General features: G+C 50.9%; 9 protein-coding genes across 9 annotated transcripts; 3 read left to right on the top strand and 6 right to left on the bottom strand.

The window, feature by feature from the left end:
• Nucleotides 1-93: 93 nt before the first annotated feature.
• Nucleotides 94-2,410, bottom strand: SDG2113 (uncharacterized protein; the record flags this gene model as incomplete). Its single annotated transcript, XM_003043899.1, has 4 exons — nucleotides 94-931; nucleotides 978-1,673; nucleotides 1,728-2,218; nucleotides 2,285-2,410. The coding sequence occupies 4 exons, from the start codon at nucleotides 2,408-2,410 to the stop codon at nucleotides 94-96; spliced, it is 2,151 nt and encodes a 716-aa protein (XP_003043945.1).
• A 5,171-nt stretch (nucleotides 2,411-7,581) lies between these two features.
• Nucleotides 7,582-9,355, bottom strand: NECHADRAFT_58675 (uncharacterized protein). The gene is made up of 6 exons (XM_003043898.1): nucleotides 9,035-9,355; nucleotides 8,753-8,985; nucleotides 8,482-8,697; nucleotides 8,374-8,434; nucleotides 7,981-8,323; nucleotides 7,582-7,922 (listed from the first exon to the last, which is right to left on the bottom strand). Exons 1-6 carry the CDS (start codon nucleotides 9,347-9,349, stop codon nucleotides 7,627-7,629), a joined length of 1,464 nt encoding a protein of 487 aa, XP_003043944.1. The 5' UTR covers nucleotides 9,350-9,355; the 3' UTR covers nucleotides 7,582-7,626.
• Nucleotides 9,356-11,453: 2,098 nt separating this feature from the next.
• NECHADRAFT_34587 (uncharacterized protein) lies at nucleotides 11,454-12,490 on the top strand (the record flags this gene model as incomplete). Its single annotated transcript, XM_003044010.1, has 5 exons — nucleotides 11,454-11,635; nucleotides 11,684-11,773; nucleotides 11,822-12,048; nucleotides 12,106-12,290; nucleotides 12,341-12,490. The coding sequence occupies 5 exons, from the start codon at nucleotides 11,454-11,456 to the stop codon at nucleotides 12,488-12,490; spliced, it is 834 nt and encodes a 277-aa protein (XP_003044056.1).
• A 438-nt stretch (nucleotides 12,491-12,928) lies between these two features.
• NECHADRAFT_34480 (uncharacterized protein) lies at nucleotides 12,929-14,915 on the bottom strand (the record flags this gene model as incomplete). Its single annotated transcript, XM_003043897.1, has 5 exons — nucleotides 12,929-13,281; nucleotides 13,329-14,038; nucleotides 14,097-14,136; nucleotides 14,193-14,462; nucleotides 14,513-14,915. 5 exons carry the CDS (start codon nucleotides 14,913-14,915, stop codon nucleotides 12,929-12,931), a joined length of 1,776 nt encoding a protein of 591 aa, XP_003043943.1.
• Nucleotides 14,916-15,763: 848 nt separating this feature from the next.
• NECHADRAFT_76993 (uncharacterized protein) lies at nucleotides 15,764-17,389 on the bottom strand (the record flags this gene model as incomplete). The annotated part of the gene is made up of 4 exons (XM_003043896.1): nucleotides 15,764-16,526; nucleotides 16,576-16,709; nucleotides 16,753-17,090; nucleotides 17,146-17,389. 4 exons carry the CDS (start codon nucleotides 17,387-17,389, stop codon nucleotides 15,764-15,766), a joined length of 1,479 nt encoding a protein of 492 aa, XP_003043942.1.
• Nucleotides 17,390-19,564: 2,175 nt separating this feature from the next.
• NECHADRAFT_76992 (uncharacterized protein) lies at nucleotides 19,565-20,281 on the top strand (the record flags this gene model as incomplete). The annotated part of the gene is made up of 1 exon (XM_003044009.1): nucleotides 19,565-20,281. The coding sequence occupies one exon, from the start codon at nucleotides 19,565-19,567 to the stop codon at nucleotides 20,279-20,281; it is 717 nt and encodes a 238-aa protein (XP_003044055.1).
• Nucleotides 20,282-20,358: 77 nt separating this feature from the next.
• NECHADRAFT_76991 (uncharacterized protein) lies at nucleotides 20,359-21,589 on the bottom strand (the record flags this gene model as incomplete). The annotated part of the gene is made up of 6 exons (XM_003043895.1): nucleotides 20,359-20,654; nucleotides 20,706-20,997; nucleotides 21,046-21,127; nucleotides 21,173-21,384; nucleotides 21,436-21,506; nucleotides 21,556-21,589. The coding sequence occupies 6 exons, from the start codon at nucleotides 21,587-21,589 to the stop codon at nucleotides 20,359-20,361; spliced, it is 987 nt and encodes a 328-aa protein (XP_003043941.1).
• Nucleotides 21,590-21,981: 392 nt separating this feature from the next.
• Nucleotides 21,982-24,245, top strand: NECHADRAFT_34482 (uncharacterized protein; the record flags this gene model as incomplete). Its single annotated transcript, XM_003044008.1, has 2 exons — nucleotides 21,982-22,367; nucleotides 22,466-24,245. 2 exons carry the CDS (start codon nucleotides 21,982-21,984, stop codon nucleotides 24,243-24,245), a joined length of 2,166 nt encoding a protein of 721 aa, XP_003044054.1.
• A 2,380-nt stretch (nucleotides 24,246-26,625) lies between these two features.
• Nucleotides 26,626-27,124, bottom strand: NECHADRAFT_76989 (uncharacterized protein; the record flags this gene model as incomplete). The annotated part of the gene is made up of 2 exons (XM_003043894.1): nucleotides 26,626-26,817; nucleotides 26,858-27,124. The coding sequence occupies 2 exons, from the start codon at nucleotides 27,122-27,124 to the stop codon at nucleotides 26,626-26,628; spliced, it is 459 nt and encodes a 152-aa protein (XP_003043940.1).
• Between the last annotated feature and the right edge of the window lie 624 nt (nucleotides 27,125-27,748).

Below are 27,748 nucleotides of genomic sequence, written 5' to 3'. Positions count from 1 at the left end.
TCTAACCCCTGGCGTCATTCCTGGCTTCTTGCGACTGCAACCCCTAAGCCTTCCCAAGCTCCGTGTCAGTCAGCCACGAAGGCGCGTCTCCCTTCAGAACAAGCCTGGGACCGTCTCCCGGCATGTTTCCTTCTCTCCGACGGCAATGCAATAGGACATCTCAAGGTACCCACGAGCAACCTGGCACAGCTCAGGAGCAATGCTCTCATATGCCTGGTAGAGCTGAAGGAAAGCCCATGGCAGATGGCAAGTCGTGATGCCCCATTTCTTCACCTCAAGCTTAGGCCGAGTGAACTCCTTGCCGGGAGGGCACGCAATGATGACACACCCCAGCGCTTCGAGACCCTTGACAATCATTTCGATGGCCAACTTTGGCTGCTTCATCTCCACGAGATGACAACCTAGGCCGATGCGGTGCTGCGAGAGCTCTAGCTTAGGCGCGTCAGGTTCCTTTCCGACGTAGGTCTGCTCGAGCTTGCTGAGCAACTGGCGAGCCTTGGTGACTTGGGAAAATCGGCGGTTGCTAAGGAGACGCTTCAAGTCCTGGTCGATCTCCCGACGCTTCTGAAGGACTGTATCGCACGTGGCCTTTCTCTCAAGGCAAAGCTCGCAACTGCACATGAATCCCCAGTTGGAAAGACCCTTCTGAACATCTTGGTATGATTCCATCGGCTCGGGGGAGCGATAGACGAAGTGAAGCTCGGTATTGGCGGGGAGATCCTTGGTGGCTCGGATGATCTGCATGTCTCCGATGAAAGAGCGGCGGCAGTTGTCGACGCAGGAATGGTTGAGCTTGGAGGCGAGAAGCCAGATTCCACATGTTCCAAAGGTTGTTTCTCCGCTGATACCGGCAATCGACATTTCGAACGAATCGCGGCTGGTTCGGGGAGTGGCGAAGGAGTTGAGGGCAATGATTCTCTCGACCAGGAAGCTGACATGTCGTTAATGGTTACTCATTGATATTGGGCGCAACTTACGCGTCAACGACAGGAGCTCCATCGCACTCCGAGACCGTGACAGGCTGGTAGTTCCCATGGTGGAGATCAAGGACCGCACGAGACATCTCTGGGTTGTGGTACAGCTTCTGCATAATCTGCGACAAGAGGGTCGCCTGGCCACCGATAGTCATTCGCTGTGTGTCCAAGTTTATCAAAAGATTAGTTGAATCATCCTTTTCGTGGACATGGCTGTACGCGAATGCCTTTTCACAGAGAAGCATGTCTCCAGCAGAGACGGCCTTGGTGGTGAAGAGTCCTTGGCCGCGGCCGGGAGATGTGCGTACTTCGACGAGAGAGGTGAAGTCGGCACAGTCGATGAGGGGAGGGTTCATTTTAGCCTGCTTGTACATCTGGCTGAAGTTGTACTCGCCCTTTTGCTGTTCGTTGAGTCTGGCCTTGACACGCTTCATCTCTAGGCCGACGGCTTTGTTGTCTGGGTACGACTCTGTGAGCAGTTCGAGTTTGACCTTGCACTGAGCAAAGTCTCTGAGCTCGTACAGAGCTCGAGCAAGGCGGAATAGAGACTTGTCAGTTGGGGCAGCGGGATCGTGACCCTGGATGGCATCCGACAGCGCCTTCTCGGATCGGCCGAGCTTGAGGTTTGCCAGGGAGCGGTTCAGGGAGGCAATTTGCTCTTCCTCAGGTGTCTTTGCCACTCGGATGGCAGTCGTGTACCTGATACAAGGTCAGTTTAATGTTCTGAGCAGAGAGCGGCTCTGGGGTTCATACAGTCGCTGTGCCACTGCCCAGTTCTCATTCTGCACAGCATGGTTGCCCTGTGTGCGAACTTCCGTACTGTCAGTGTTCAAAGCGGCAGCAGACTTCTGCCAGCGCGAGGGAATGCGTTCATCCCCATAGTTCAGCCAGATGATGTCGCCAAGGTGATCAACTCTGACAGAGTAGGGACCTCGTGTAGTCTGCTTGAAGTAAGGCTCCTTGATGATGCAGATCTTGCCAGGAGAAAGGATCTCGGTCTGGGGGACTAGGTCTTCACCGGGCTGCTGGTAGAGCTGGAGCAGCACCGCCGTTCCATGCTCATCCTCTGCGATGGCGACGATACCTAGAAGCCGATCAGGCTGGGTGAGCACACGCATGGTGATCTTCTTCCCGCGATGGTGAGTCTCAAGTCTCATCTCTGTGATCTTGATTGGATCGAGATCCTGAGCAGAGACGACGCAAGGAGGATAGGCACGGGGAATCTGGGTAGTGGTGATCAAGGTCTTTGCATTGTCTCTCTTGAAACGGGCCGTAGAATCGAGGACCTGCCTGGTGTAGTTGGCGATGACCTGCTTCTGAGAAAGGTGATCTGTTGGCAGCTCGCCCTTTCTCTCGATCGCCTTTGCCGCAGCATCTTGGATCTGGTTCATGAACGAGATGAACACGGCGCTCTCCGATACGTCTTTGGCATCCATCTTTGCGGTTGGTGACAGATGATGGAAGGCAATCTGTGAACCGAAAAGGTGGGGAGGATTTCGAAGATGCTAGGTCTCGGCGGGTGAGTGAGGCTAAGGTCGAAGAAAGAAAACAGTTCCCGTCTGCATCTGGCGAGCAGTGCCAGGCATCAACAATGGCGGCCCACCGGCCTCCTGAACCGCCAACGATGAACAGCGCCCAAAGCAAGTGCCTGTTTGTTTACCGCAAGGAAGCAACAATATGATCAAACCGCCTCCATACATCTATCAATAGTTCTCTCTAGAAAAAAGTCTTGTGACACACGTCGATAGTTCACACAAACGCCAATGGGGGAACTCGGTGATGTTCGTATTCACTTTCCCCTTTGTCAGATGCAATCACAGATTAACTGCAGGCAGAGGTAAGCTACCCAAAATGGGGCTACAACCAAGGCGCATAGGCCGATGATGGTCCACTGATATGAGAAGAGGATTTTCTTTACGAGTTTTTAGATGCCCTGCCGCTTGAGACAGATATCGAGCACACACACCAAAACCATTCCCCATTTTGAGTACAGCTTCAAACCAAGTCAACCCGTTCCCAATCCAAGCCCATTTCTTTCAGGCGACTCACAGTCAAGTTCATCAAGCCTTCGATAAAGCTTGGCCCAACAACGGTGTATGTATTTCCCTGAACACCGTCCCCTTGCCGCCGAAGAATGATGGGCGCGGCAACCCCTTTGACGAGAGCAATCATATCTCCATCGAGCATATTGCCAGACCCTGAGCCCATAAGTCCAGTATTGTCCAGAAACAAACCTCGTATGCCTGCTAGTTCATTGCACATCTTGATAACAAAATACAGACATGGCTTCTCGGCAGCCAAGTCGTCGAGAGTTGCTCGCGTAGCCGGCATAATCCCGGTTGCCTCTTCCAACTCTTGCTCCAGCTGAGCGCAATGGCGTCTCATGATCGCGTACACCTTATTGAAAACCTGGCGTAAATCTCGATTAATATCGCCATGTCCGAGGTGGCATCCTTTGAGCGTGCTGAGAATACCCCTTGGGATAGAGTCATACTCAGTATCCACGAGTTTGTCTTTTCTGATCCTCATAACCCATTGGCACAATGCTTGGGTGTTGTGTAGAAGGCGTCTCTGCATCTCAGGTTTGATATCTCCCACAGAGTCAAACTGAACCGTGTGGAATGGGCCTGTGCAGTGTATCGCAGCTCCAAAGAAGGCTGCCTGTACCAAAAGGTTGCCACCGGAAACCGACACCGCCAACTGCTTGCCAGACCATGTTGGATCCAGGATGGAATCGTACATGTAGGAAGACGATAGCCAACTTCTATCAACTACCGTACTCCAGTCTGGAACCCAGCTGGGCGCCCCGGGAAGAGACGAGCCAGTGTCAATCAGCAAGCTAATGAAAGACGGATCCCGTTCTACCAAGCTCGCAAAAGAGTCTTGGTAGATTGCTGCTGTTGACTTTCTGTAGTTGGACGTAGGTGGCTTGATACCCAGCCGCGGCAAGATAGCTCCAACAGCAAATACCCGATCTTCTGTCAAGCTACACTCACGCTCTCTAATAGCTCGCAGAAGCCCGACAAGGTGATCCCGTGATTTCCGCTGCTCAAGGTCCCCTAGCTGGCGGCGACAGCCTCTGTCCTCCGAGGATCGAAATGTCTTGCCATAGTAGGTGATAGAAAACCAGACAAAAACAAATAAGCTACATAGAAAACATATTCCTGAAGTACAGGCCTTCAATACTGCATGAAATGCCTTAGGCCCCGACTTAGCCACGGCACACCCTGACACTCTCATGAGGTCAGGGAGATACCGGACAATTAACGTATGAAGTATAAAGCTAGACAATGATGCAAGGAGCTTCAGGTTGCCCGTCCCCAGTGTGTGGAAATACCCTTGGACAGAACAACCGATCTTGAAGCCCCCTGCCCTGTCTGGAACCATGCGAAACCAGTTCCCGTTCCAGGAACAAGGCCGGGGAAGAGTTTGCCAGACACTCGAGAGCGACATCCATTTCTCGAGGGCTCTCCAAGACGTGCTCTCTCTGTATGGACGTTGCACGTCACGGGTCCAGGTAAGTGCCTGATACCAATGTGTCCAGGGAACGTGAACTTGTCCGAAAACCAGAGTAGGATTAGAAGCCAAGACGAATTCTTGGAAGGTCCAAGACCTTTTCAACCAGTCTTGATCCATGAGTTCCAAGAAGGCAGTGCATTCATATCTAGGCTGCTTAGGGACAGGGCGTTTAATTGGGACTACGTATAAGCTATTAGCATCTTGATACATGAGCATAGCACAAGTGCACATACACCAGCTGTCTTCATTGATGTATTCTTTGAAAGATGACATTGTGAGAGCGCTCGCGTAAAACCGAATTTTCTCTTCAAAGGTCGCCATTGTCCTTTTCTCACTCCTCCATGGAACACCAACAGAAAATAAGTGATGTTGGGATACCAATCTCATGTATTCCAGGGCTTCCGTCATGTTTTCGTTACCAGGCTCCAACCAGATATAGACGGCTTCCGCCCAGGTGTAAATCAGTTCCATTAGCGGCAGTTGGGCAGACTTCTCGTCCTTGTCTGTCTGGTTGATGCAGATAGCGTCGACCCAGACAGTTAGACCACCCAGGGTTTTTCGCAGAGAAGACAAGGCTTCGAAACAAGAATCTGTGATCTTGACTTCGTATCCATTGGAGTTGATTGATTTGCCTGAGGCCTTGCCCCAGACGTATGAGAGAGCGGTAAACTTGGGTGAGTCCTTGAGATCAACAATCCTAAGGGAGCCAGTCAGGCTGTCATTGGCGGCCGAGCTCTTTGCTGGAATGTCGAGAACACGGATAAACTGGGAGTCGGGTGGAATTGGCAGGGAGTCGTAGGGTTCAGCTGCTGGAGGTGAAGCCACCGTAGGACCGGGATCTTGATTTTGGTTGCTCATGCTAGTCGCAGGATCGAAAAGAATTGTCCGAGAAGGATAAACTACCACGTATTTGCTTGGACACGTATATTGAAGAGGGACAATTCAAATCAGGCTGTCGATTTGGATGCGGTAAAGCATTGGTATAGCGATCTTAACCCTTTTATTCAATGATCATTTCTCAATAGCGCGAAACGCGGAATGAAATATCGTTATAAGCCTGCTTTCACCATCACTGAGTACGCCTACCCGCCGTGGCGGTGCCAAGAGGCTGGCTGACTGTTAGGCTGAACATCGATGCCGCATTTGCCGCTGAGATCAATTGCCAGGCCTACAGGGCGTAAGACATACTTGAGAGGGGCCGAAAGAGGGCTCATGTAGCCCCAATTTGCCTGTGCTGGGTGTATCATTGTGGCTGGGTTGCGGGTTGGTGAAGAGACAAGGGTTAAGATTGACGTGCTTAGAGGAGCAGAGATAGCGGAGCGATGGGTCTACCAAACCCCAAGGAAGATGGGCCAGACGCATAGTCTGCGAGCCAGTGTTTCGTCCTATACATTCACTTCCTACTCCTGGCTCAGACTGAAACGAATGTCCTTAGTGAGAACGCGTTCCAAAACGACCGTCCTTGCCATATTCTGCAATCGTTGACTATCACATGTTGAAGAGTTCCAACGCAACCATGCCATCACTCAATCTTCTTCAGCGACTCAAGCCAAGTGCTCATCCGTTACACCGACCTTACCCAGAAACTGAAGGAGTCTGCGCTCGTGGATTTCTTTTTCATTTGCTGGCTTTGGCCAATCGTAAGGCGGCGCCATAGTCAAAACTCTGAGTGTGTTCTTGTTGACGAGAACGAAGAACCCAAGTAGCTCAGCTATGTTTTCTCCGGGTAGCGATGTTCGCCTAAGTTCCTCTGCAATAGCCGCGACCTCGTTCTCCATGTAAATCTTCTTGGCTTCGTTGAATGATACATCTTTGTCGTCTTCGACTCGAGGAATGGCCTCGTCGGATCGCGACCGAACAATGGCGAACCGCTTCTGTTGGACGATGCATGCTTGCACGAGGGCGATCTCGATCTAAGGAGCAACCAACTGTCAGGTGTGCCTCCGGGGGAGTAACCTCATAAGCTACTTACCTCACCAAATCTCTCGCCACAAATGATGAGGATGCAGTCGTAGCAGTGGAGGTTGTTGCCCTTGAAGTAGCCCTTGGCAGGCACACGTTGAGTTCCGGCCCCAGGAAAGTCGACGAGGGAGAGATGGTCGAAGCAGGCAGCACCTGGATACTCTCGTTTCTCAAGTGTCGTCTCCGTAGTTCCTACACTCGCTGCGTCTGGATGGTTGTTGCGTAACCCCCTCAGGGCATTGAGGAGGGATGATTTGCCGCTGCCAGACGAGCCGCATAAGGCTACATAGTATGTGTTGGGGTCGAGGCCTTCCTGCGCTCTGTCGGTTCTGATGATCTCAGTAGAGAACTTGGGGTCCGAGTAGCCGAGTCTTGCCCAATCCAACAGGGCTTGAGATATGGCTGTGGCCAACTTGCCGAACGCCCCAATGACGTTCGCCACGTCGACGAGAGCCAGGCGGCCAATCATCACAAGAGCGGTCCCCAAACCCGAGAGGCTAAAGCCCCAAGAACTAGAACTCTTGAAGCCCGACATAGCAGTTGTGTCTCGATTTCGTCGTGAGTTGTAATTCTGGAAGGGCCTGGCTTGGAGGTAGGGCAGAAGTGATGGAGCAGCAGAAAATGAGAATATCCCCGGTGGAAAGCCAAGGATTATACCGTACGGGCTCCAAGTCCACATCCGCTGCCATAATCCCTCGAGGAGGCTTGGCGTGCCCAATAACCATCTCTGATCAAAAAAGGGCGGCGAATTAGACTCGGCCAATGTTTGCACATTCGTTGGGTTTCCATGCATCAATGCCTAAGCTTATCGCAGATCAGTCATTTGTTATTCTTTCGTTCTCCGTTACGAAGCCTGGGAGAAGTAGGCAAACATCAGAGATGGCGGAGGTGATAAGGCAAGGAGAGAGTGATTGTAGCGGGAACTGGTCACCTGGGTTGGCGACAAAGAGCTAAAATCTATCTTGAAAGATGTTGAGGTTGAATTGGCAAGCAATTATTACCTACTAACAAACAATATTCGACCATACGTGGAGGTACGTAGGAGTATAGTGACATAGGTATCAACATTACGCACTACATCCGAACTCAAGCGTACACATATAACCGTTCACATGGGACTACTATTAAATCGTAAACTGTTCTTGATATTGAGTCGCTTTTAGGAATCTATCTAGCTCACAATGCTCTTGTTAACAAACAGAGTCTGCACATTGCAGAAGCCCTTGAGACCGTTGGCACCCCACTCAGTGCCAATACCACTCTCCTTGTGTCCACCAAAGGGAGCCATGGGTGTAATGTCAAAGTGGTTGTTGACCCAGACTGTGCCGGCGTCGAGTTCCCGGGCGACGCGTGAGGCCTTCTTGATGTCGTTGGACCATACTGAGGCGCCGAGGCCGAGGAGTGTGTCGTTGGCGCGCTCGATGACTTCTTCTTCCGTCTTCCAGGACATGAGGGGGAGAATGGGGCCTGAGTTAATAGGTTAGTGAAGCCCTCAGGGAGATAGGCCAGCAGATATGTAACTTACCAAAAGGCTCCTCAACAACGATCCTCGACTTCTCAGGAGGGTTATCAATAATAGTAGGAGTAACAAAGTATCCACCATTAGGCTCAGGGTTCATCTTGCCACCAGTGGCAACCTTCCAACCCTGCTTCTCAATATCGTCGAAGAAGGTCTTGACGCGGTTGTACTGCATCGAGTTTTGCAGGGGACCGTGGCTGATGCCTTGCTTGGAACCATCGCCGAGAGCGTAGGCCTTGACGTGCTTGACCATGGCGTCTCGGAACTCACTGTAGATGGACTCATGCACGTAGATGCGCTTGAGGTTGAGGCAGATCTGGCCCGAGTTGAGGAAGGCAAAGAAAGCAACCTATCATTTTGTCAGTATTGGGTTCACTTTTCAGAAGAGTGCAATGTTACCTTCTCAGCAACCTTGTCCACATCGACATCCGGGAACACGACAGCAGGGTCGTTGCCGCCACTAAACCGATTAGCTGAGCTTACTCGATCATTAGAAGGTGGACTTACAGCTCAAGAGTCACTCGCTTCAGAGTCTTGCTCGCACTCTGAAGGACCAACTTTCCAGTATGAGTAGATCCAGTGAAGGAAATCTTGTCAATACCAGGGTGGCTAGTGATCCAAGGACCAAGGTTGTCATCGCCACTAAGCGATTGCACCACACCAGGAGGGAAGAACTGCTGTGCAAGCTCAACAAGCTTGAGACCACAGTAAGGTGTGAAGGGACTTTGCCTTGGTTAGCAACACGTAGCATAGTGACACGAAATATTGTGCAACTTACGAGGGTTTCACAATGATGACATTACCGGTCAGCAGAGCGGGGGCAATCTTGGCTGTGGCAAGCATGAGGGGGAAGTTCCAGGGTATTATGGCGGCAACGACACCGAGAGGGGTGTATCGGGTCACGATTGTGCGAGCTTCACTATCCTCAATGACGTCCTCGGGGAGTTCGATGCCAGCCATTCCTCGGATCCAGGCAACGGCGGCATCAGCTTCGCCTTGGGCTTGGGGAATCTGGCCATGTTTAGCGTTGTGAAACCCTCGAAGAGAGTACGTGTCTTACAGGCTTTCCTTGCTCTGAAGTGAGAAGATCTCTAAACTCATCCTTGACAGCGTCAATGGCATCCGCCCAGGCAAGAACAGCCTTTCGTCGCTCCTCTGCGGGAACCTTGGACCACTTCTTGAAGGCACGCTTGGCAGCCTCTACAGCCTTGTCGAGGTTCTCTTGAGTAGCGACGGGAACCTCGGGCTTGGCCTCGAGCGTAGCGGGGTTGATGCCATGGCGAGTCTTGGAAGTCGGGGTGACCTGTCCGTCAATGTACTGGACAAAGTTGTCCGTAAAGGACAGGGAAGGCTTCTTGGTCCCGTTGGTAGTCATTGTGAAATGCAGGATGTGTAGAGAAGATGGGAAAGTTGAGTTTGCAGATCAACTCCTCACTCCCTCGCAGCCCTCTTTATATCAACCATCACAGCCATCGTCTCCCGCCTAGTCCCCCCGCACTTGATGTCTCAACGCCACCTGCGCCGAGCGAATCATGGCCAATGCGGAGTGCAGGGAGCGGTCCGAGGCCGGGCTAGATAGGCTTTCTAACCCGAGTGCGTGCCAAAAAGGCAAACGAAATGGCTGCTCCTCCACTGAGAGGGGTTAGTAAACTAGGATCAGGCCTCATTGGCTTGGCGCCCTGAAACAAACTCCGACGAGGAGCGGGGAGGCCGGGTGGCGATCCCGAGGGAGGCAAGTCAGGCTGGCCTCGGGAATTCTACTCTTCATTCTGGCATGAGTTGATTTTCTCGTCTAGGGAATCTCCTTGCGAGTCCACAATAATGAGATGATCTGGTTACCCCAATTGCCCCATGGGATTCAACCGCCAAGCGCAAGGATCACGACCCCGCTGAAGCACAGCCAAACCCCTTATAAATTGAGTCAGATACCTTGTATTGGCAAGCATAGACCATAATTCACGACGGAGCCGCAGTGGACCGAGATAAAGAAGGGGTTCACCACACATGAATGAGATTGCGTGCATTCACATATTGCAGTGCGTGTGTGTCGGGTAGCGGACCACTGAGACATGGGCATTTGTACCACATCCGATAGATTGCGGCTACATATCAAACAATTTGCGTCGGCACATTCCAGCCACTCGTAGGACAGATATGGCGCCATTACCACGTTGCATGATCTTCACTGCCGCCTGGTTTTCAGCTGTGACTGACGACGCTGTTGGCTACGGTTCCGGATCCAACAGGTTGTATTTCTTGCGGAGATATCCAGGGACAAATCGCGCAACTATGATTCTAGGATATCTGGGGGTGTAATGATGATTTTGTCGAGATACCAAAAGGGAACTTGGCTTGAGTCAGGAGCTGAAACCGTTCTCGGAGCCGCTCTGAAAGTCAGGGTTACCTTACAGTTAGTATATCACCGCGAAAGTTGTTGGTGATCCTCGAGGCATGTCCTGGCACAGGTCACGGCATAATCCATGCACGCGGGGTATCATGTCAGTTTACACTTTATTCTACAAGATCGACAGTGATGAGGTATGTTTTAGAAGCCCGCGGCTGAGGACATCTCCACGCGGTGACCGAGGCAGAAGCGCCTAGTGCTACCTATCGGCCCATGTGAAAGAGGCGCTCCTAACTGGGTAATCCAGGGTATTTTGACAGGTTTGACAGGTTTGACAACTTGACCTCTCCTCCCAATGCCAAGGCCCAACTATCGGTGATAAGATAGTACACGCATATCAAACAATTCATCCCAACGCACAGCACAGCACGAGATCTACTATCGACATCACACCCAGAAGCGAACCGTACGCGGTAACAATTTCAACAAATCCCCTCAAACCAATTGCCAAGCTACCCTAGGTACTTCCCCAACTATCCATTCCCCCTCTCCAAATATTTCCCGACCAGGCAATGAGCGGTCCGACAAAGCCGAGAAACGACTGGATTGGCGGCTTCCCGAGCAAAGACACGACGTTCCGACGCTAGGAGAAGCTGGGTTCTTAGCTCCGGGGAAGTCATGGACCGTGACCATTGGCCGTTTCCCGAGCACTCACACTTCTTCCCCAGGTTTTCGGTTCTTCTGAGGTTCTGATCGGTTGTTAATTACCCGGCAGTTGTCCATGCTGCCATGTCAGCAATGAACTTTGAGACTATCTTGTCGATCTTTGAGATAGCTGCTCTAGCTTCACCATAATCCGGGTGACAAAAACCCGGGTTCCGACCAGTCTTGAGGTCGGCTTGTGAAATGATTGGCTCAACTGTCAACGGGAGCGGCATGTTTACAACTCCCGTTCAAGAGATCGGAATCGAGGTTATTGGAGACACGGCAGTTCGTTCAAGATTGCATTCAGCTGAGACGATCAAGCCAATGTTAGGGGTCTATAAAAATGTGATGGTCGGCCCAAGAAGACGCGCACAATCCCAGAGCAGCACCTTAATCAATCATTTCATTTTACATCAATCTTTTACCTACAATGACTACCGAAAAGTTCGAGAATGGCAATGACCTCGAAGGGGGTCATTTGAACGCCATTGAGAGTGTTCGCTCCGCTGCAAACATCACGATGAGCTCTGAACTATTCGAGAAGCTCTACCTCTCTCCCCCCAACGCCGTCAAAGGAAATCTCAGAAACACTTTTGGAAACCCCACCCCAATGTCAGTCTGCCCTTTCATACACCTGGTCCCAGCTAACGCCTATCCCAGGGGACTCATTGGATTCCTCGTTGCTCTGATGCCCTTGTCATGCAGTCTCATGGGCTGGAGAGGCTCTGGTAGCTTCGGTGCAGCTGCTATGTAAGCTCACCCCCCTCATATCCAGCTTGGTGTTCTAATCATTGCTAGCCCTGTCTACTTCTTCATGGGTGGCTTTCTCATGGTGCTTAGCGGCATTCTTGAGTGGGTTCTCGGCAACAGCTTCCCATCCATCGTCTTCTGCAGCCTTGGTTGTTTCTGGCTTTCATTTGGGGGTGTTCTAAACCCTTCTTTTGGCGCATTCTCTTTCTACGCACCTGCCGATGCCACGTCGTCCGCAGAAGGTTTGGCCACCCGTGGGTTCAACGCCAGCCTAGGTAAGTTCTGCACTATCCATGTCTATGAGCAAGACGCGATACTGACAGGACGCGCAGGCTTCTGGCTCTTGGGCATGGTTATTCTGGCTTTAGTCTATCTCGTCTGCTCTCTGAGAACCAACGTTGTCTTTGTTATCATCTTTGCGACACTGGTGCCAGCCCTATGCCTCTTGACTGGAGCCTTTTGGGTTTGGGCCGAGGACTATCCAGGTAACACAAAGCTTGCGCTGCGTCTATGCGAGGTAATTCAACCCCAGTATTCATCTCTTTATTTACTAACAAGTCTCTATAGGCTGCGGGTGCATGCCTATTCGTGACCTGCTTCGCTGGTTGGTACATCCTCGTCGCTATGATGTTTGCCATCTTGGACTTCCCGGTCCAGATTCCGATTGGAGACTTGTCCAACGTTTTCGCTAGGAAGTCAAGGGCGAACCGGGGTTAGGGAAAGTTGCACAACCGCCAGAAGCATTTCGAACAGGGGATTGAGACTCAACTACGCGGCTAGGTACTGAGGAGGGAGTATGCTTAGGGTCAAGAGTTAATTCAAATGGCGATTGCAACAGATTGAAGATATCCCTACTTTTACTCTGGGTAGCAGAAGTTTTAAAAACGGTTACTATGTTAATTGGGATATAATGCTGCTATGATATGTGGGCAATGTGTTCTTTATCATAGCTGAAGCCCAGCCCTTGACGGGTTAACTGAGCTAGAAGATCGAAGATATCCCTGGACCGGGCTGCTCGGCTTCTGAAACTTGATCTCATACGCTCGACACTTTCACGCATTTTTTATACGACTTAATTGTTTACGGATACAAGTGACAAAGAGTCTATAAATACCACTGATCTTAGCATCTAATACATATACAAGCTCATCTCCATCACAGCCTTGCCGTCACGCCAATCCTCTTCTTCTTCAAAATCGCATTCCCGATATCGCGGATCAGATGCTTCTGATACTTTCCACTTCCTGTCTTGGGGAGATCATGCCCGACTTCCTTATCTCCCATCCAGAAGATGTGCTCCGGGGATTTCACGCGGCCTAGATGCTCCCTAACCCAAGCGCGAACGTGGTCGTCTGATGGTCTCTTTTCGGGATGGCACGAGGCTTTCAGAAAGCACGAGACCACTTCGCCGTACTTGTAATCTTCAAGACCGACGACGCAGGATTCGGCAATGTGGGGGTGTGAGAGAAGACGGTTTTCGATGTCGTTTGGTGAAATATTCTCACCGCCTGCAAACTGTCAGTTCCGGATTCATGTTGATTTCGGCGATACATACCGCGGATGATGATATCCTTGATGCGACCAGTGATGTGTCCGTATCCCTCCTCATCGATGTATCCCTCGTCTCCAGTATGCATCCAGCGAATCCCATTCTCGTCGCTCTTCATCACCTCCGCCGTCTTTACCTCATCCTCCCAGTAGCCCCTTTGCAGAGCAAAACCACTAGTGCAGATTTCACCACGCACTCCAATCGGGACAATATTTCCATCAATGTCAATAACTTTAGCACCGGTATGTGGAAAGACTCGACCAATAGAGTTGTGCATCTTCTCCTCTGAGTCGTCCAGAGAGGTAATGAAAGTGACAGGACTCGTCTCAGTCATTCCATAAGCAATCAACATGCCTTGGATGTTCATCCGTTTTCGAAGCTTCTCCATGAGAACCTTGGGAACTGGAGACCCCGCGGCCAAGCCAGTCCGTATTGTGTTGATCTTGACAGGGCTCTTCTCAAGAACATCAAGTTCAGCGATGAACATGGTAGGCACTCCAAGAAGTGCAGTGGCCTTTTCGCTGACGACTGCGTCTATGACCATTTGGGCGTTAAACGTGTCAGATGGGAACACGATGGTGCTGCCGTAGGAGAAAGCGGCCAGGAATCCCATGACCAGGCCGAAGCAGTGAAATAGTGGCGGAGGACAGCAGACGACATCGTCTTTTGTTAGTCGCATCGAGTTTCCGTTAAATCTTGCGTTGTTGATTAGGTTTCTAGTCCAGAAATGTCAGCCAAAGTAATAAGAGAGGATCAGCAGCTTTCCGTCCTTACATGTGTGTCAAGGAGGCTGCTTTCGGCATGCCCGTAGTTCCTGATTTATGTTGTTAGCTTCGAGCTCCTATACCTAGACTACATATGCTCTCTTACCGGATGTGAATTGCAAGTTCAGCACATCAGACGGCAAAACCTGCGTCTCGGCCTCCCGGAGATCGTCTTCAGCCACTCTCGACTCAGAGCTACTGATAAAATCCTCGTAAGATTGTAGCTTGATCTTGTTCTTAGGATCTCCTATCAGGTCCCCTATGATGACCAATCGTGCGAATAGCGACTCTGGCTTGTGGAGGTGAAGCAGTCGATTGACATGGTCCTCGAGAGTCCGATGGCCGATCGTGGAAGCAACGAAAACGAGCTTGCAGTCTGCAAAAGTCAACGTCTGCATAGTTACTCGGGTTGGCGGAAATACTCACTGACGCGATGTATAGCCGCTTCCAGCTCATCAGGGGCAAAGGTATTGTTGATGACAACAACTGGACACCCGATGCGCGCACCACCGAGGAAAACCTCAATGTACTGATAACAGTTGCCAGCCATGATTCCAACACGATCTCCATGTCGTAAGCCCATCGTAAGCATAGCTTTAGCCATCACTTTGCTGCGATCCGCGAGATCTTGATACGAGAGTCGAGTCGACTGCCATGGTACTGACACAGCGCACCGGGCGCCAAATGTCTCGGCTTGTTCATCAATCAACGACCCCAGGGATCTGATTAGAAGCTCGGGCTTGTCGGGCCCGAAAACGAGCGAAAGGTTTCTGTTGCTCTCGCTGACGGAGTCGGTGGCTGTTTGGGGCTGGATATCGGTGGACGCCATGGCGGTGATGGGAAAGATTGACAAGTAAACCGATGCCAATGCATCTTCAAAGGAGTCGCAACAAGTTTAATACGCTATCAATTGACCAAATTCTCGGCAAGACCCAGGGTCAGTGTTGATATTCGGACTCGTCCCGGCCGTCGGACCGAGTGATCCACCACTCTCCGGGCCGTCAATTAAGATGACGCCAGGCTTACCACCGAGTCTTCCGGGGTAATTTCCGCCTAATTCCCTACGAGGAGAGGGGAAGAAACGGTTACTTTGCTTAGACCGTTCACTGTTAAAACTGTAGTGCGAGGGTAGTGTAGTTTGCGGCCAGGTAAAGAGTTACCAGTCATTACCCACCAGCAGAGCCAAAAGCGAGCCTGCCGGCCAAACAGTTATTCTAGCCAAAGACCAACTCTGAATCCAGCTGACTATGCATAAGTCCTATCATCTTGCCGGTCAGTTTGGCTTTCTCAGCCCCCTGAACCCCATGCCGAGTTACGCCTCACGGAGCCCGGACCGTCCGCGCGGGGAACCCCACATGTCCCGAGTCCGGGGTGATAGCCTACGTTATCCGCACCGAGGACTTCTTGATTAGTAAATTTGGCGAGAGGATCGTTTTACTCATCCCCTACGGCCCATTATTCGGCTAGAGGGCATATCCTGGCCTAATCATTAAGCATTAACAATCACGAGTAGAGTTACAAGGCGAAATCTGTAATGGCGGAGAGTTGGTATCCGGTGGCCAAGAGCAAGTTAGTTCTATTCGATAGTTTCGTCCAGGGCCCAAGGGCTTGCGGCTTGGTCTTATTCATTCTTTAGGGTATCTTTGCAACATTGCTTTCTGAAAACCTCGACCTCGATCACATCACAAACGCATAAGGCCTGTCAAAGAGATCGTCCCAATTCCTTGTTCCAGTCTTGCCAGAGCCCCAGATCCTCTTTAATAGATCCTGTGCGACCAGAAGCGATGCCGTACCAAACATTTTACTAGCCCATGCTAGCTCCTCTAGGATAAAAGCCTTAGATGTCTCGTTATCAGCATCCAGCTCAACACCAGCAATCACGGTCGGCCACATGAGATACTTTCGGAGTTCGCTTTTTGGATCCAAAGCAACGTCTCTGAGGTCTTGCAGAAGTGCCTTGCGGCATGATGATTGCAGTGATGGAACGTCAATATCAGAAGTAGTTTGTGGATTGTTTGTGTTGCAGTCGGGAGTTAGCAGGGCCGATATGCAGTAGAGAGCGACCGCAGACTGGTATATGTAGGCAACGCGTTGCCAACCGAGCAACTCGGTTTGGCGTTGGATAACGGTCTTGTCAGAGCTTTTCGGTTGTGGATAAGGATTAATGCTGGCAGCCCAGTCGTCCACTGAAAAAGCCATGATACGTTTGAGAAGGTCTATGGCGGAGGAGTGCTGATGCTGTGCGAAAAGAGGGTCATCTGTCGCTGTGGCTCGCATGTGATTCACGAGAATTATGTCGGCCAAGAGCTCTGGGGGACATGGTAGAGAGGTCCAAAGGCCGACGCCATACATGGAAGGTAGTAGGCCGATGTACTCGAGTTGACGATTTGTACGCTCTACTTCTGGGGCTGGCGCTGTGACGGTGCCCATGATATCTATCCTGAATGGGGTTGGCATTGCAATAGTTGAAGGAATTATTGAGTACCTACAGGATAAAATATCGGAACAGATGATTGAACCAAGGCCATTCTTGGATAAGCTGTGCCGTACCACCGAACAGCTCGATGAGGGTGTGTGCGGCATCAGAGTGTTGCCGCCAATTGGGAGAGAAACTTTGCTGGAGCTACGGAATGAGAATAGCATTTCAAAACAGTCATGAAACATACCTCGGAAAAGAGAAACACCAGCATAGAAGCCAGAGTGGCGTCTCGACCCTCGCGACCGCTGGTGTTATTCCATCCCACCTCTGAACCAAGCTTGACCCCGCAAGCCAAGTGACGAATTGCCGCACCACGATACGTCTGCAGCCTGCTTGCGAGAATGGCACGGTCTTCCTCGAACCCTTGCTCCGACTGCAAGATGCGATGTGCTAAGGCTGATGAGACAAGGCAATGCCTGATGGTGGCAGGGGCATAAGGTGCGTTTGCAAGGGGAATGATGAAGGGGGACTTTGTCGTGGCACCGGAGCCGTTGGCTACCAGATCGGGACAAATGTGGACATTGTCTGATGAGTAGGCACATGAGCGGGGGAATCTGGTGCATCGAACGGGCATACATACAGTACTCGATCGCTTCAAAGAGCGTGGTCGCTTCCGTCGTGTCCTTGAGAGCAAGCTGGATAATGTTGGACTCGTTCTTAGCGCGACGTCCCTTGGATCTAGTCTGTCCAGGATGAAGCCACTTGAGCGGCTTCTTATCATATCCTGGACATTCTGTATCCCGACTCTGACACTTCTGGCATCCTGGACGACCGAGATCGCAGACAAGACGTCGCTTGAGGCATTCCCAGCACGGTTTGCTCATCATGAACGCATTTGCTCCCGATCTTCGTGTCCGTTCCTCGCTGGGGTTATACGCAGCGATAGTTTTCTTTGTAGTGAATCGTGAGCGGCAGTGTTGAGGCTGGGGGGTCGAATCGGTTTCTGCTTTGGGGGATGATCGGGGAGATTGACGTGGGTGCTTACTTTGGTGACACGGATGACGGGAGAGGCGACGGATGGTGCAGTAACAGATGTGAGTGGTGGCTTGGTGGGGATGTGATAGTGTGCAAATATGGCGCCGGGTGATGCCTAATTAGGCAAAATGTGTGGCCAAGATCTTCACCCTTGCAGCACGTGTTTCGTCATTTCACGTTTGTCACTTGAAGCATGAATTCATGGCTTCGACACGTCCAAAGCTCGTAAAGCGACATGCATAAGTCCGAACAAAACGCCCAGCTCATATGCGTTCTTTTTTCCTTCTACCGAAGGCTTTCTCTGAGCGGCCCGAACCCCAATCCAGTATCAATCACGCGAACCAAGGCTGAGTTTCCGCAGTGGATCTACGCGTCTGATGATCTTTACTGAGGCTGTGCACCCCGTATCAGACCAACCACTGGAAGGAGGAGACATGCGCCGACGCTAGAAGGATTCTAGAATGATAAGACACGAAATTCGGGTGCCTGGGGCTGATGCATCGCCTCTGATATGACGTGAATGGGGGCCGAACTTGTCTCGTAGGGCGAGGCAGAGTTGCAGATGCGAGGCTGATCAGATGCCGTCATTCCGCCCTTGGAAGCTTATATAGACCACGAGGTCTCCAGGTTGGGACTTGGGTTTTCTCTCATGCATTCAATTTGAATCTGCCAAAGTCCTAGATCAAAAGCTATAAGAACAGCCTTTGATCCCATCTGAGCACTTCGCACAAGTTCTTTCCTCATCAAACACCTTTTACTCTTCCACTTGAGCGACACACAGAACACAAACGCCACCACAGCCCAAAGGGCAAACAACACACAAGACACATCACACAAGAACATCAACAGCCTACAAGGCAAAACAACAACAATGTGTCTCCCATTCTTCCGCAAGAAGAAGGTCGCCACAGGCTACGACTACCCTGCAAAGCCAGCCATGGCCCACAAGAAGAAGTACCGCAGCAGCGGCTCCAGCAGCGGCTACTACCACCACCACTACACTGCACCCTATATCGGGGGCTACGACGGAGGATACTCGGGAGGTGACGGGGGTGGTTGCTCCGGAGGAGATGGAGGTGGAGGAGGAGGCGGTGGTGGTGGTGATGGAGGCGGCGGCGGCGGCTGTTAAATACAGAAGATTACACGACACGAGAACGATTGTATGATTTGGTTGGAATTGGAATGGGATTTAGACTGAATTTGAGCTATAGAGGTGTTTGGGGGAGGATACCAACTTGAGAATTTCGACAATACACTTCTTTTTGCTACAGATGGCCTGGAACAATCGTGACTCGTTAATTGTGCAACAACCAGAAAACGAAACAGATGTTGCCAGCCATGTCTCTATTGCTTTGGAGATGTTTGCCTTGATAAGAGATGTACTTCGTTTAGTGACATCTCTACAGCCATGTTGTGCATCAGCTGACTTGATGCACATGTAGATGCACCTTTAACACCTCAGCATGCTCAGCCATTTTTACCTATTAGTAAAGCATCTGTTACCATGCTTGGCGTTCTTCTCTTCAAATATGAATGCACTTTCTCGGCCGAGATACGGATAGAACCAACGGAGTATTTCCCTCCATCACCTCGGCTACATCGGAAGACCCACATGTGAAGGAAGGATCGCCATAGAGCTGAAGGAGTCTCTTAAACTTGAAACAGCAGTACAGGGGCCACCATTTCTGCCTCGCTGCTCCACTCCAGGCAGTCTCGCTCATTTTGGGAACCGAAATTGAGCACGAGACTGCGTCATTTCTATCGATTGGGGAAAAGCAAGCGAGAGGCGAAGCTCAATCATGGGGTTTCTTGGCATTTGCTGTGCAGCGGGGCGTTGGTGATTATAAACACGCCATTTCTTGATCGTGGAGAGATATGTACTTGATGTCAGACCGTAATTTTGCTGATGAGATGCGCAAACCTGTCAATTTGTTCAACTTGTCAAAGAACGATCACTCAATAGCCGCCAACATTCACACACAAAAGAAGCCGTCCTAGGCCGAAACCTATCAAACACGGCCAACATGTGTCTCTGTTTCCCTCGCCGTCGGGGTGCGAAGAAGCAGGAACAACAAGGTGCCGCCTCTGAGGCCCCGAGACCCGTCCAGCTTCAGAGCCAGCCAGCAGAAAATAATACCCAAGAAAAGTCCGCCGCAGCACCTCAGCCAAGCAAGGCAGCCGCATCAACCAAGGCACCAAAGCCGTATCAAGCACGATGGGTCCAGGTTGCAAACCAACCCGCACCGAAGGACGAACAGCCCCCAGCAGACGACTGGAACTCCGATGAGAGGAAGAAGCTCTCTGAGGAACGCAAGCCTGCTCAGACCACCACCACCACGAGCCCCAAGACCGGAGCACTGAACACGCAAAATCAACACCTACTCAACGCCATGGGCACATTGGTGCAGCAAATGCCAGCAGAAGATCCTCCAAACTGGCCACTGGAGCACAAGGTTCCGGAAAAGGAGCATAAGCCTGTGCGGATAGAACGAAAATCGACGCCACCACCGCGGAATTACGAAATTGGGTTCACGAGGCCGTGGCAGCACTACGATCGTGAAGCCGCTAGAGTCAGGGCTGCTCGCGTTGCTGAACATAATGACTCCAATACTTATAGTTCTACAAGCTATAACTACAGACCTGGTAGTAGTGGAGGAGGTGGCGGAGGAGGTGGAGGGTATAGCGGCGGTGATAGCGGTGGATGTGATAGTGGTGGTGGAGGGGGTGGATCAGACTGGTAGATCATGTATAAATTCTTGTCAAGTTATATGCGGAATCCAAAGATGTCTATGGAGCCGACCTAGCGGCTGCTGCACCTCTAATAATCAGTGAAAACAGTCTTGGCGCCAGCCTCAATCGCCTTCCAAGCCTCAGTCAAGAACTCCTCAGGCTGAGTGAACTTGTAGTCCGGGAGGAGTTTGTTCCACTCATCAGAGACCAAAAAGTTTCCAGCATGAAAGCCACCGAGCAGGATACCAGCGAGGAGGCTTCCGGCCAAGGCCTCGCGGGACTCGACAGGGACATCAGGATGGGTAACGATGGGCATCCACGATGACTTGATGACACCGGCCTTGAGATCTTCCTCTTTGAGCTTCTCCACCTTGAATGGCGCACCTTGACATTGATCTTAGCATTTTGTGCTTAAGCGAAAATCGGCTTACTTACCTCGAATCTTCTCTCCGAGCTTGATGAGCTCGCTCACGGTGATGTTTGCGCCTTGAATGCCACCGACAAGAGGCCACTCTCCTTCGTACTCAACAGCCAAAGCCACGACCTTGGCCAAATCCTGAGCAGTGGTGACGGTGATGAGATCGTCTTCACCGCCTTCAACGACGATAGCTCGGCGCTGGTTGAAGTTGATTGGGACTTCAAATAGATCTACATGCTTGGATGAGTTGTAGGGGAATGTCATGTAGTTTGTGAAGATGCCCGGCTGAAAGAGACAGTATTCGAGGACCTGGGGCACGATTAGTCGAGTTTCTAAAAGAAGGCGTTTTTTCCTCACCTTCTTGTCCTTGTTCAGCTCTGCGAGATACCTGCGCGTCTCCTCCTTAAAGGCATACCAAAAGGCGTGCTTGAGTCCGGACCTGCGAGTGTGAGACGTGCAATAGCACAAGGTTTGGCCGACTTACGTAGCCCACTCGCTGGGGGCAAATCGCTTCACACCAGCCTTGACCGAGGCATCGATCAACTTCTTTTGCGCCGTAGCGTTGGGGTCCTGCGAGTTGGCGATGAAGGAGAGCACGGTGTGAACGCCCTGCAGGACTCCGGCCAGCTGGTCGACATCTTCGTAGCTTGTCTTGGCCCATGTCACTCCCGAGGCGAGTTGAGTAGCGGGAGCATCCTGAAAAGATTAGCAAGATCACATCAAAGATGATGAGGTTTGAATATGAACCTTTCGTGAGAGAATAATGATCTCGTGCTTGTTTCTGGCAACCAGAGCGTCGATGATCTCCAGGCCGACATCTGAGGGGTCAATAAGAATATAGTGAAGAGGAATGAGTGAGGAACTTACTGCCAGCTCCACCGGCGATAGCGATCTTGACCATTTTGTATTTGAGTATGAAAGTCTTGGGAATGTATAAAAATGAAGTTGTTGGATTGATTGATGATGTCTTGAATAGGTGGTAGGGCGAAGGGAAAGCTATTTATACGTGTCGCGCAGCCTCATCTTTCCAGCATTCCAACAATACACTTTCCGCCGATTGAACGGACACCCTACAGCATAAAATCAGTCCATCAAATGTTCTACTATTTGCATAATGATAGTAGCACAAATCAGGCTTAATGGCTGCGATTACTTCCGCCGCCGCTACCCCGGAGTTGGCGATTACTAATGCCGGCTCAGATCTCCGTCAAAGCGGCGGTTGAACGAGCCACCTCCTTCAATCCCCAACCTCCGTCCCCGGCTTCCGACAACGCTCAGTCTCGACTCCAAACCATGGAAAACACGGCATCTATCGTCCGAGAGCCCTCATTGGACGATTCGGTACCCGCCCCGAAGCGCCGGAAGCTCCGCAAGGGCACGCAGAGCTGCTGGGAGTGCAAGCGACGAAAGGCCCGGTGCACCTTTTCGGCTGCCACCAAGGACGTCTGTGAAGGCTGCAATCGCCGTGGGACTGAATGTGTTAGCCAAGAGTCGACCGATGAGCCGCCTCCTCCTGGGAGCAAGAAGGGACTCGTCGATAGGCTGGGCCAGGTTGAGGCTTTGGTTGGGCAGCTTCTCAAGGCTGCCCGTCGAGACGATTTGGTCTCGCCGGCGATATCAGAACCACGACGGCGGAATTACAGAGATAGGTCAAGTCGGTCACAGTCACCAGAAATTCGGTCGGTCCATCTTGTTCGTCAGCAAGCATGTCACGACTTATCGGTACGTTGAAACATGATTTGCTCACCAAGTTCCAGCATGCTGAGATTATTCAGAGAGATGCCCAAGAAGAGGTTACTTCGCACCCAGGATCTACGTCGACGACAAACTCTCTCCACACCACTGTTGATAGCGACCAGGATTCATCAACAGTATCACATCATGATAATTTACGCCGAGGCCTCCTGGAAGCCTGGCCGAACCCACAGGACCTGGATGCCATTCTCAAGCTTCCAATAGCAACTTCATCTATTATTTGTGCGGTTACGTGCACACATCTATCTCAAACAAGCGGCTCGCCGCCATCATCAAAGACATTGCTACAGCTGCCCCCATCAGGATCGCACCCAACCTTGGTCGCCCGGAAACTATTGATACTGGCGACATTTCTTCAGGGCATGCCCTCATCTTCTACACAGCACCTTGACAATCCCAGTACCAAATACTACGGACTCATGTCGCGGCTCGTCAAAACCGCCCATAACTTGGTGACTTGCAATGACGAGCTTGTCACTTCGCTGGAAGGCCTCGAATGCATTCTTCTCGAGGCCCTTTTCGAAAACTACTCGGGAAATCTTCGTCGCTCATGGCTTGCTGCGCGTCGAGCAGTCGCAATTGCTCAGATGATGGGCTTGAACCGAGGAGTTGAGCCGTCTTCCCTCGACGGTGCTAGCGTTAAGCCTGATGATATGTGGTCTCTCCTCATCCAATTCGACCGATATCTTTGTTTGATGCTTGGTCTCCCTCAGAGCTCATTTGACGACTCTTACGCTGAGGCCGAGGCCCTCGATTCCTGCATCCCATGGGAGCGGATGCATCGTCTCTGCACCGTTGCATGCGGACGTATTCTACGACGAAACTTTTCAGACATGTGTGACAAAAAGAGTGTTGAAGAAATTGGAAAGATTCTACAAGAAGCTTCTACAACGATGCCCGCCCAATACTGGGTAGCGCCAACCATACCTACTGCTGCCGGCCACATGGAGAGGATCCGCGAGACGCTTCGTTTTAACGATCACTTCATGTACTATCACCTTTTGCTACAAGTGCATTTACCGTTTTTACTGCGATCGGGTGTTGAGCCTGGATACGAGTATAATAGGATGACGGCCGTCACGGCAAGTCGTGAGATTCTGTGCAGGTTCGCTCCTTTCCGGGAGTTCAGATCTGCAAGCTACTACTGTCGAGGTGTAGACCTGTTGGTCTTCACCTCTAGCGCGGCCCTATGTTTGGCACACATCACTGACCAGCGCAACCGAGACTCTGAGAATGCAGGTTTTCACTTCCTGGCACACCAGAGACTGAGTGACCGTGGCGTGCTGGAACAGATCCTTGGGTACATGCAAGAGGTGGTGCACCAGAATGATGACCCCATCGCAAAAAGGGTGGTGACTCTGCTTCGACACCTCCTCGCGATCGAGGAAGATGCAGCATCTGGAGGCAGGTACAATGTCACTCTGGTTACTGAACCCAAGAAGGAAGAAGACCTCGGGTGCAGAGTCAAGCTGAGCGACGACGACACCATAATGGATATCTATATCCCTCATTTCTGCGTCATCAGAATAGAGCCCCAAAGTTCCGAAAAGGGGCCACAGACAACTCTCACCCAAACGGCTGCGAGAGACAGCCGACCAGCTACTACGACGACGGATGTTTGGCGAGATCTATCACTTGTTCAACCTTCTCCTTTACCTGTAAACGAAAATGAAGACAAGGCACAGAGTACTGAGGAGCTCCCTGTGCTTGAGCAAGAGTCCATCATAGACTGGGAGTTTGGTAACTTGGATATGTCTTTTCTGGATAACTTTGCCGAGGGGGTTGTGGGATTAGAGACTTGATGTTGCTAATCTATCGGAAACTTGGACATTTTGGATTCCTCAACCTGAGACCGAATATCGAGGGCATATTCCACTTTGTAGTAGTTGTTCTTTTTCAATGATGTCTAGGCCATACATAAGCTCAAAGAACACACACTAATAAACACACGATAGGATCAAAACCTAATTCTACAAAACAACGTAACTACCTAAGATAAAGTTAAGCTTTTATAGCTAAAGAAACTCAATGCTGGAAAGGTGAACCTCAGTGCAAGATGCCACCTTTCCTTGCATCGGCTGTAAAAAGCTTCGCTCGTAGTCTTGGTCATCGTTGCATGCTGTCAATTCGCACATATCCCAACCACTATCAACTCTTCAGCTAGATTACATACCGGGTTTATTTTCATAGAGATTTGAAGTTGGATGCCGGGTTTGACTAAGCGCTGAACAACTCTTGGTAAGGGCCCTCGTTGGAGGCCTTTGAGATCTCAGATGGACACGGTCGCCCCGTTTCTCCTCCTGGGCTGTGTTGCGTCGCTGCCTTGGCGGCCGACTTGCATGTGCATGTGGAAATTGTTAAGGAGATACTTGTTCCAATATTTGTGCTTTCATCCAGTTGAGACAGACGTCGTTGTCCACTATTGCCACTGAGGCGAAGTTCTCGGCTCCGAGTGTAACCGATATCGGCAACCCCGTGATGCTACAATTGCCACTGCCAGGTAACCCGTTGACGTATACCTCGGCTTCGGGCATCAAGGAGTTGGTTGTGCTCTCTCTTGGTGTGTGCTAAGTGGCTGCCTCGAACAGGCCACATTACCTCGGAGGTCTCGGTGCGCCGAGCCAAGCCTGTGACTGACGAGTCGTACGTCGTCACTTCAGTCGTGAACACGCCACTTCCATAAGCCACAGAAGATTGATTCGATAGACATCATGAGATCCTGATTCGGCGGGGTTTGTCATTGCTGAAGTGGTGATGTCGTCGTGAAAGCCTTTGTCAAACGTTTCTCTAGTTGCAACCGTAACTAAACTGTAACTTTCCACAACTATGAGTTGCACAATGACAGAAAGACACCCGGAAATTTCGAGGGTTTAGTTTTCTAACTATGAAACTTGCCTGTAATTCCCCATGTTGACGTCCTTACCTATATAGTTAGTCTTGCACTCGACAGGTACCAGTAGACTATTCCTAGTCTTCAGAGACACCGCCAGTAGTTAAAGGCCTCCGTTATAAAAAGAAAAAGCTCTTGTTAACAGACTATACACACAGCTCGTATGTTTTATGCTGTATTGGTTAATTTGGCGATTTCAGACGTCAAGAGCACTTGCGGCTCGCGTAAGTCTTGGTGCTGTGTTTGTAGATTACGCTGGAATGAAGTAACACTAGTGAATAAGCTGTTTGTAGTATCAAGACATTGAACACAAAGCTATAGAGTTCCATTCAAATCATTGAAGAGATCTATTAGTCGACTGAACAACAAAGGAAGGGTGATATTGCCGGGGTTGCGGACCAATCATGCTCCGATTTAACACGAGGACACAAGTCGCCAATGTCCCCTAAATTACATGGGAACGCCAAGCCAATCAAGAAACCCTCTGGACGGCCTTACAGCTTGGACACCAAAAGGCCTGTCACGAGGCCATGCTGCTTCTCCCAATGGCCTGGGCTCCGCTGGCCTCTTTGTTGCAAACCGGGCATAGTGAGGCCCCCACGGAATGCCCTGTCATCTGATGCTATTGCAGCCTAACTTTGATTGAGTCAACAGCCAGTTTGAGTCAATAGGGCTAGTTTACGGTTAGTAGTCTGACTCATTCGGATCCTTCGATACTTGTTGGAAGCACAGCATCGTTTAGAGTGAGGCGTGGATAAGGCTTTATCCATGTTTTAAAACATGTTGATCGCTTAGCGCTTAGCGGGAGGATTTGGCGATCAGCAGCCAACAAATCTTTAACAGGGCGAGAGTTGAACTGCCGCGGTGAAGCTATCGATACTAGTGGTTGCAAGGGTGTCCCAGCCTCGGTGACACGAATAATACCGAACCGGGCTGGCTGTGGTCGATAACCATGTTTTTTTTTTAAGACATTTCGAGCCCTCATCAGGTGATTCGCTGAGGCACGACTCATGGAGGGCTTGGCAAATTTCTTGTGTGGCTTGCTGAAGTTTCCTCGGGTGGCGAATCATCGCTTGCCTTATCTCAAAGTCAACGACGAAGCAGATCAGGGGCACGGCAAAACTCAAAGAACAATGCAAACATGAATATTTTACGCGTCACTCAAGGCTGTATGAGTACTCAGCCTCGCTTCTTTGCTTGGCTCTGAACACTTCTGATGACGCCCTTGGGTATTCGTCATGCTGTACGACTGAAGGTTTCAGGGCGCACATGGAGGAATCTAGAACACTCTTTTATTTCGAAGGCGAATGTATGTACATGAGCTTGGATGAGATCCTTCGATCTGAAACGGACACGCGTAGATTGTGGCTTAGAGTTTCGAGTGCGTTCATGCGGCTGCCAACATGGTGATCGACACTCTTGGCTGCGATGTTGGATTCTTCACTCAACCGTCGTCCAGCCTCACTCTGATGCGATCGTACAGTCTAATAATAGTCAAAATAAAAGCAGCTTCAGCAAACATACAGTACCGGTAGCGGGTGCGTATCGAGGTGTTGTAGGCGCTGTGGCTTGGAGAGAGCCGAGCTGATCAGGTCTTTTTGGCCCAATTGGGAGGCATATCGCTTCTCTACCGGACATTGCGGTAGCTATAAAGAGCCGTCTTGGTCCAGGTAACTGGCTACGGTCAAACAGGGCTGTCTCCCCCTGGCTGGCTTTGGAGCAGGCCTGATCACCCGAGGGCCAGGTTGCGATAGCAACCTCTCGTCTGCGTATTCTGGCGCAATGAGGCATGACGGTGTAAGTCTGTAAGACAAGAACGCCGAATACGCTAAACTTGGCGAAAATTTCGCTACCTGACCGCCATGAAATTGCGGTGAGCTAGTCGTGCACAAGGCGCAGCGTGGCCGTAGGCGTCTGCATGGTGAGCAATGCTAGTTCAGTTTCGCTGCATTTCTTGTGCTTCAGCGATTCACACCTTTTAACGGTCTAAAATCCCATCCGTGAAGTTGGGGATTTCTTGGGCGAGAAACAGGTCCACAAGGGGCGAGTGAGTGAAGATTTAGTCAATGTTTCATGGCACGGCTTGATCTAGGGAACATCCTTGATCCATCCATGAAACAGGGCTGTCTTCAATGAGCTGTCAGATGCAACTAGCGCGTCCTTCCGCCGATCCGGGAAGCCCTGGTCCATACTGGACCGCCATGGCTCTGTGTGTTCCGCGACAGCGCGCTGAAGAATGGCGTGGTCTGCCTTGGACTTTGGTGCAGGACTTTTGCATAGCTGCCTAACGATCCTTGACGGAAAACGGCCTAGTGGAACAGACCGATTGGTGGTCGACAGACCTCAAAGCGGGCTGCGTCATCGGGATGCTTGACTCTGGCCATCTAAGGGTTGCCCTGGAAGTGGTGTTTGGGT

The sequence above is a fragment of the Fusarium vanettenii genome (assembly GCF_000151355.1).
Source record: "Fusarium vanettenii 77-13-4 chromosome 2 genomic scaffold NECHAsca_26_chr2_2_0, whole genome shotgun sequence".
NCBI classification, from domain to species: Eukaryota; Fungi; Ascomycota; class Sordariomycetes; order Hypocreales; family Nectriaceae; genus Fusarium; species Fusarium vanettenii.
This window is presented reverse-complemented; position numbering and strand designations above follow the sequence as displayed.

Bases quoted from the DNA above. Each gene is read 5' to 3' on its own strand.
- NECHADRAFT_58675 (XM_003043898.1), bottom strand. From the start codon at position 9,349: ATGACTACCAACGGGACCAAGAAGCCTTCCCTGTCCTTTACGGACAAC. The intron at 8,986-9,034 runs GTAAGACACGTA...AAACATGGCCAG, and splicing joins CTTCAGAGCAAGGAAAGCCT to ATTCCCCAAGCCCAAGGCGA. The intron at 8,698-8,752 runs GTAAGTTGCACA...ACCAAGGCAAAG, and splicing joins GTCATCATTGTGAAACCCTC to TCCCTTCACACCTTACTGTG.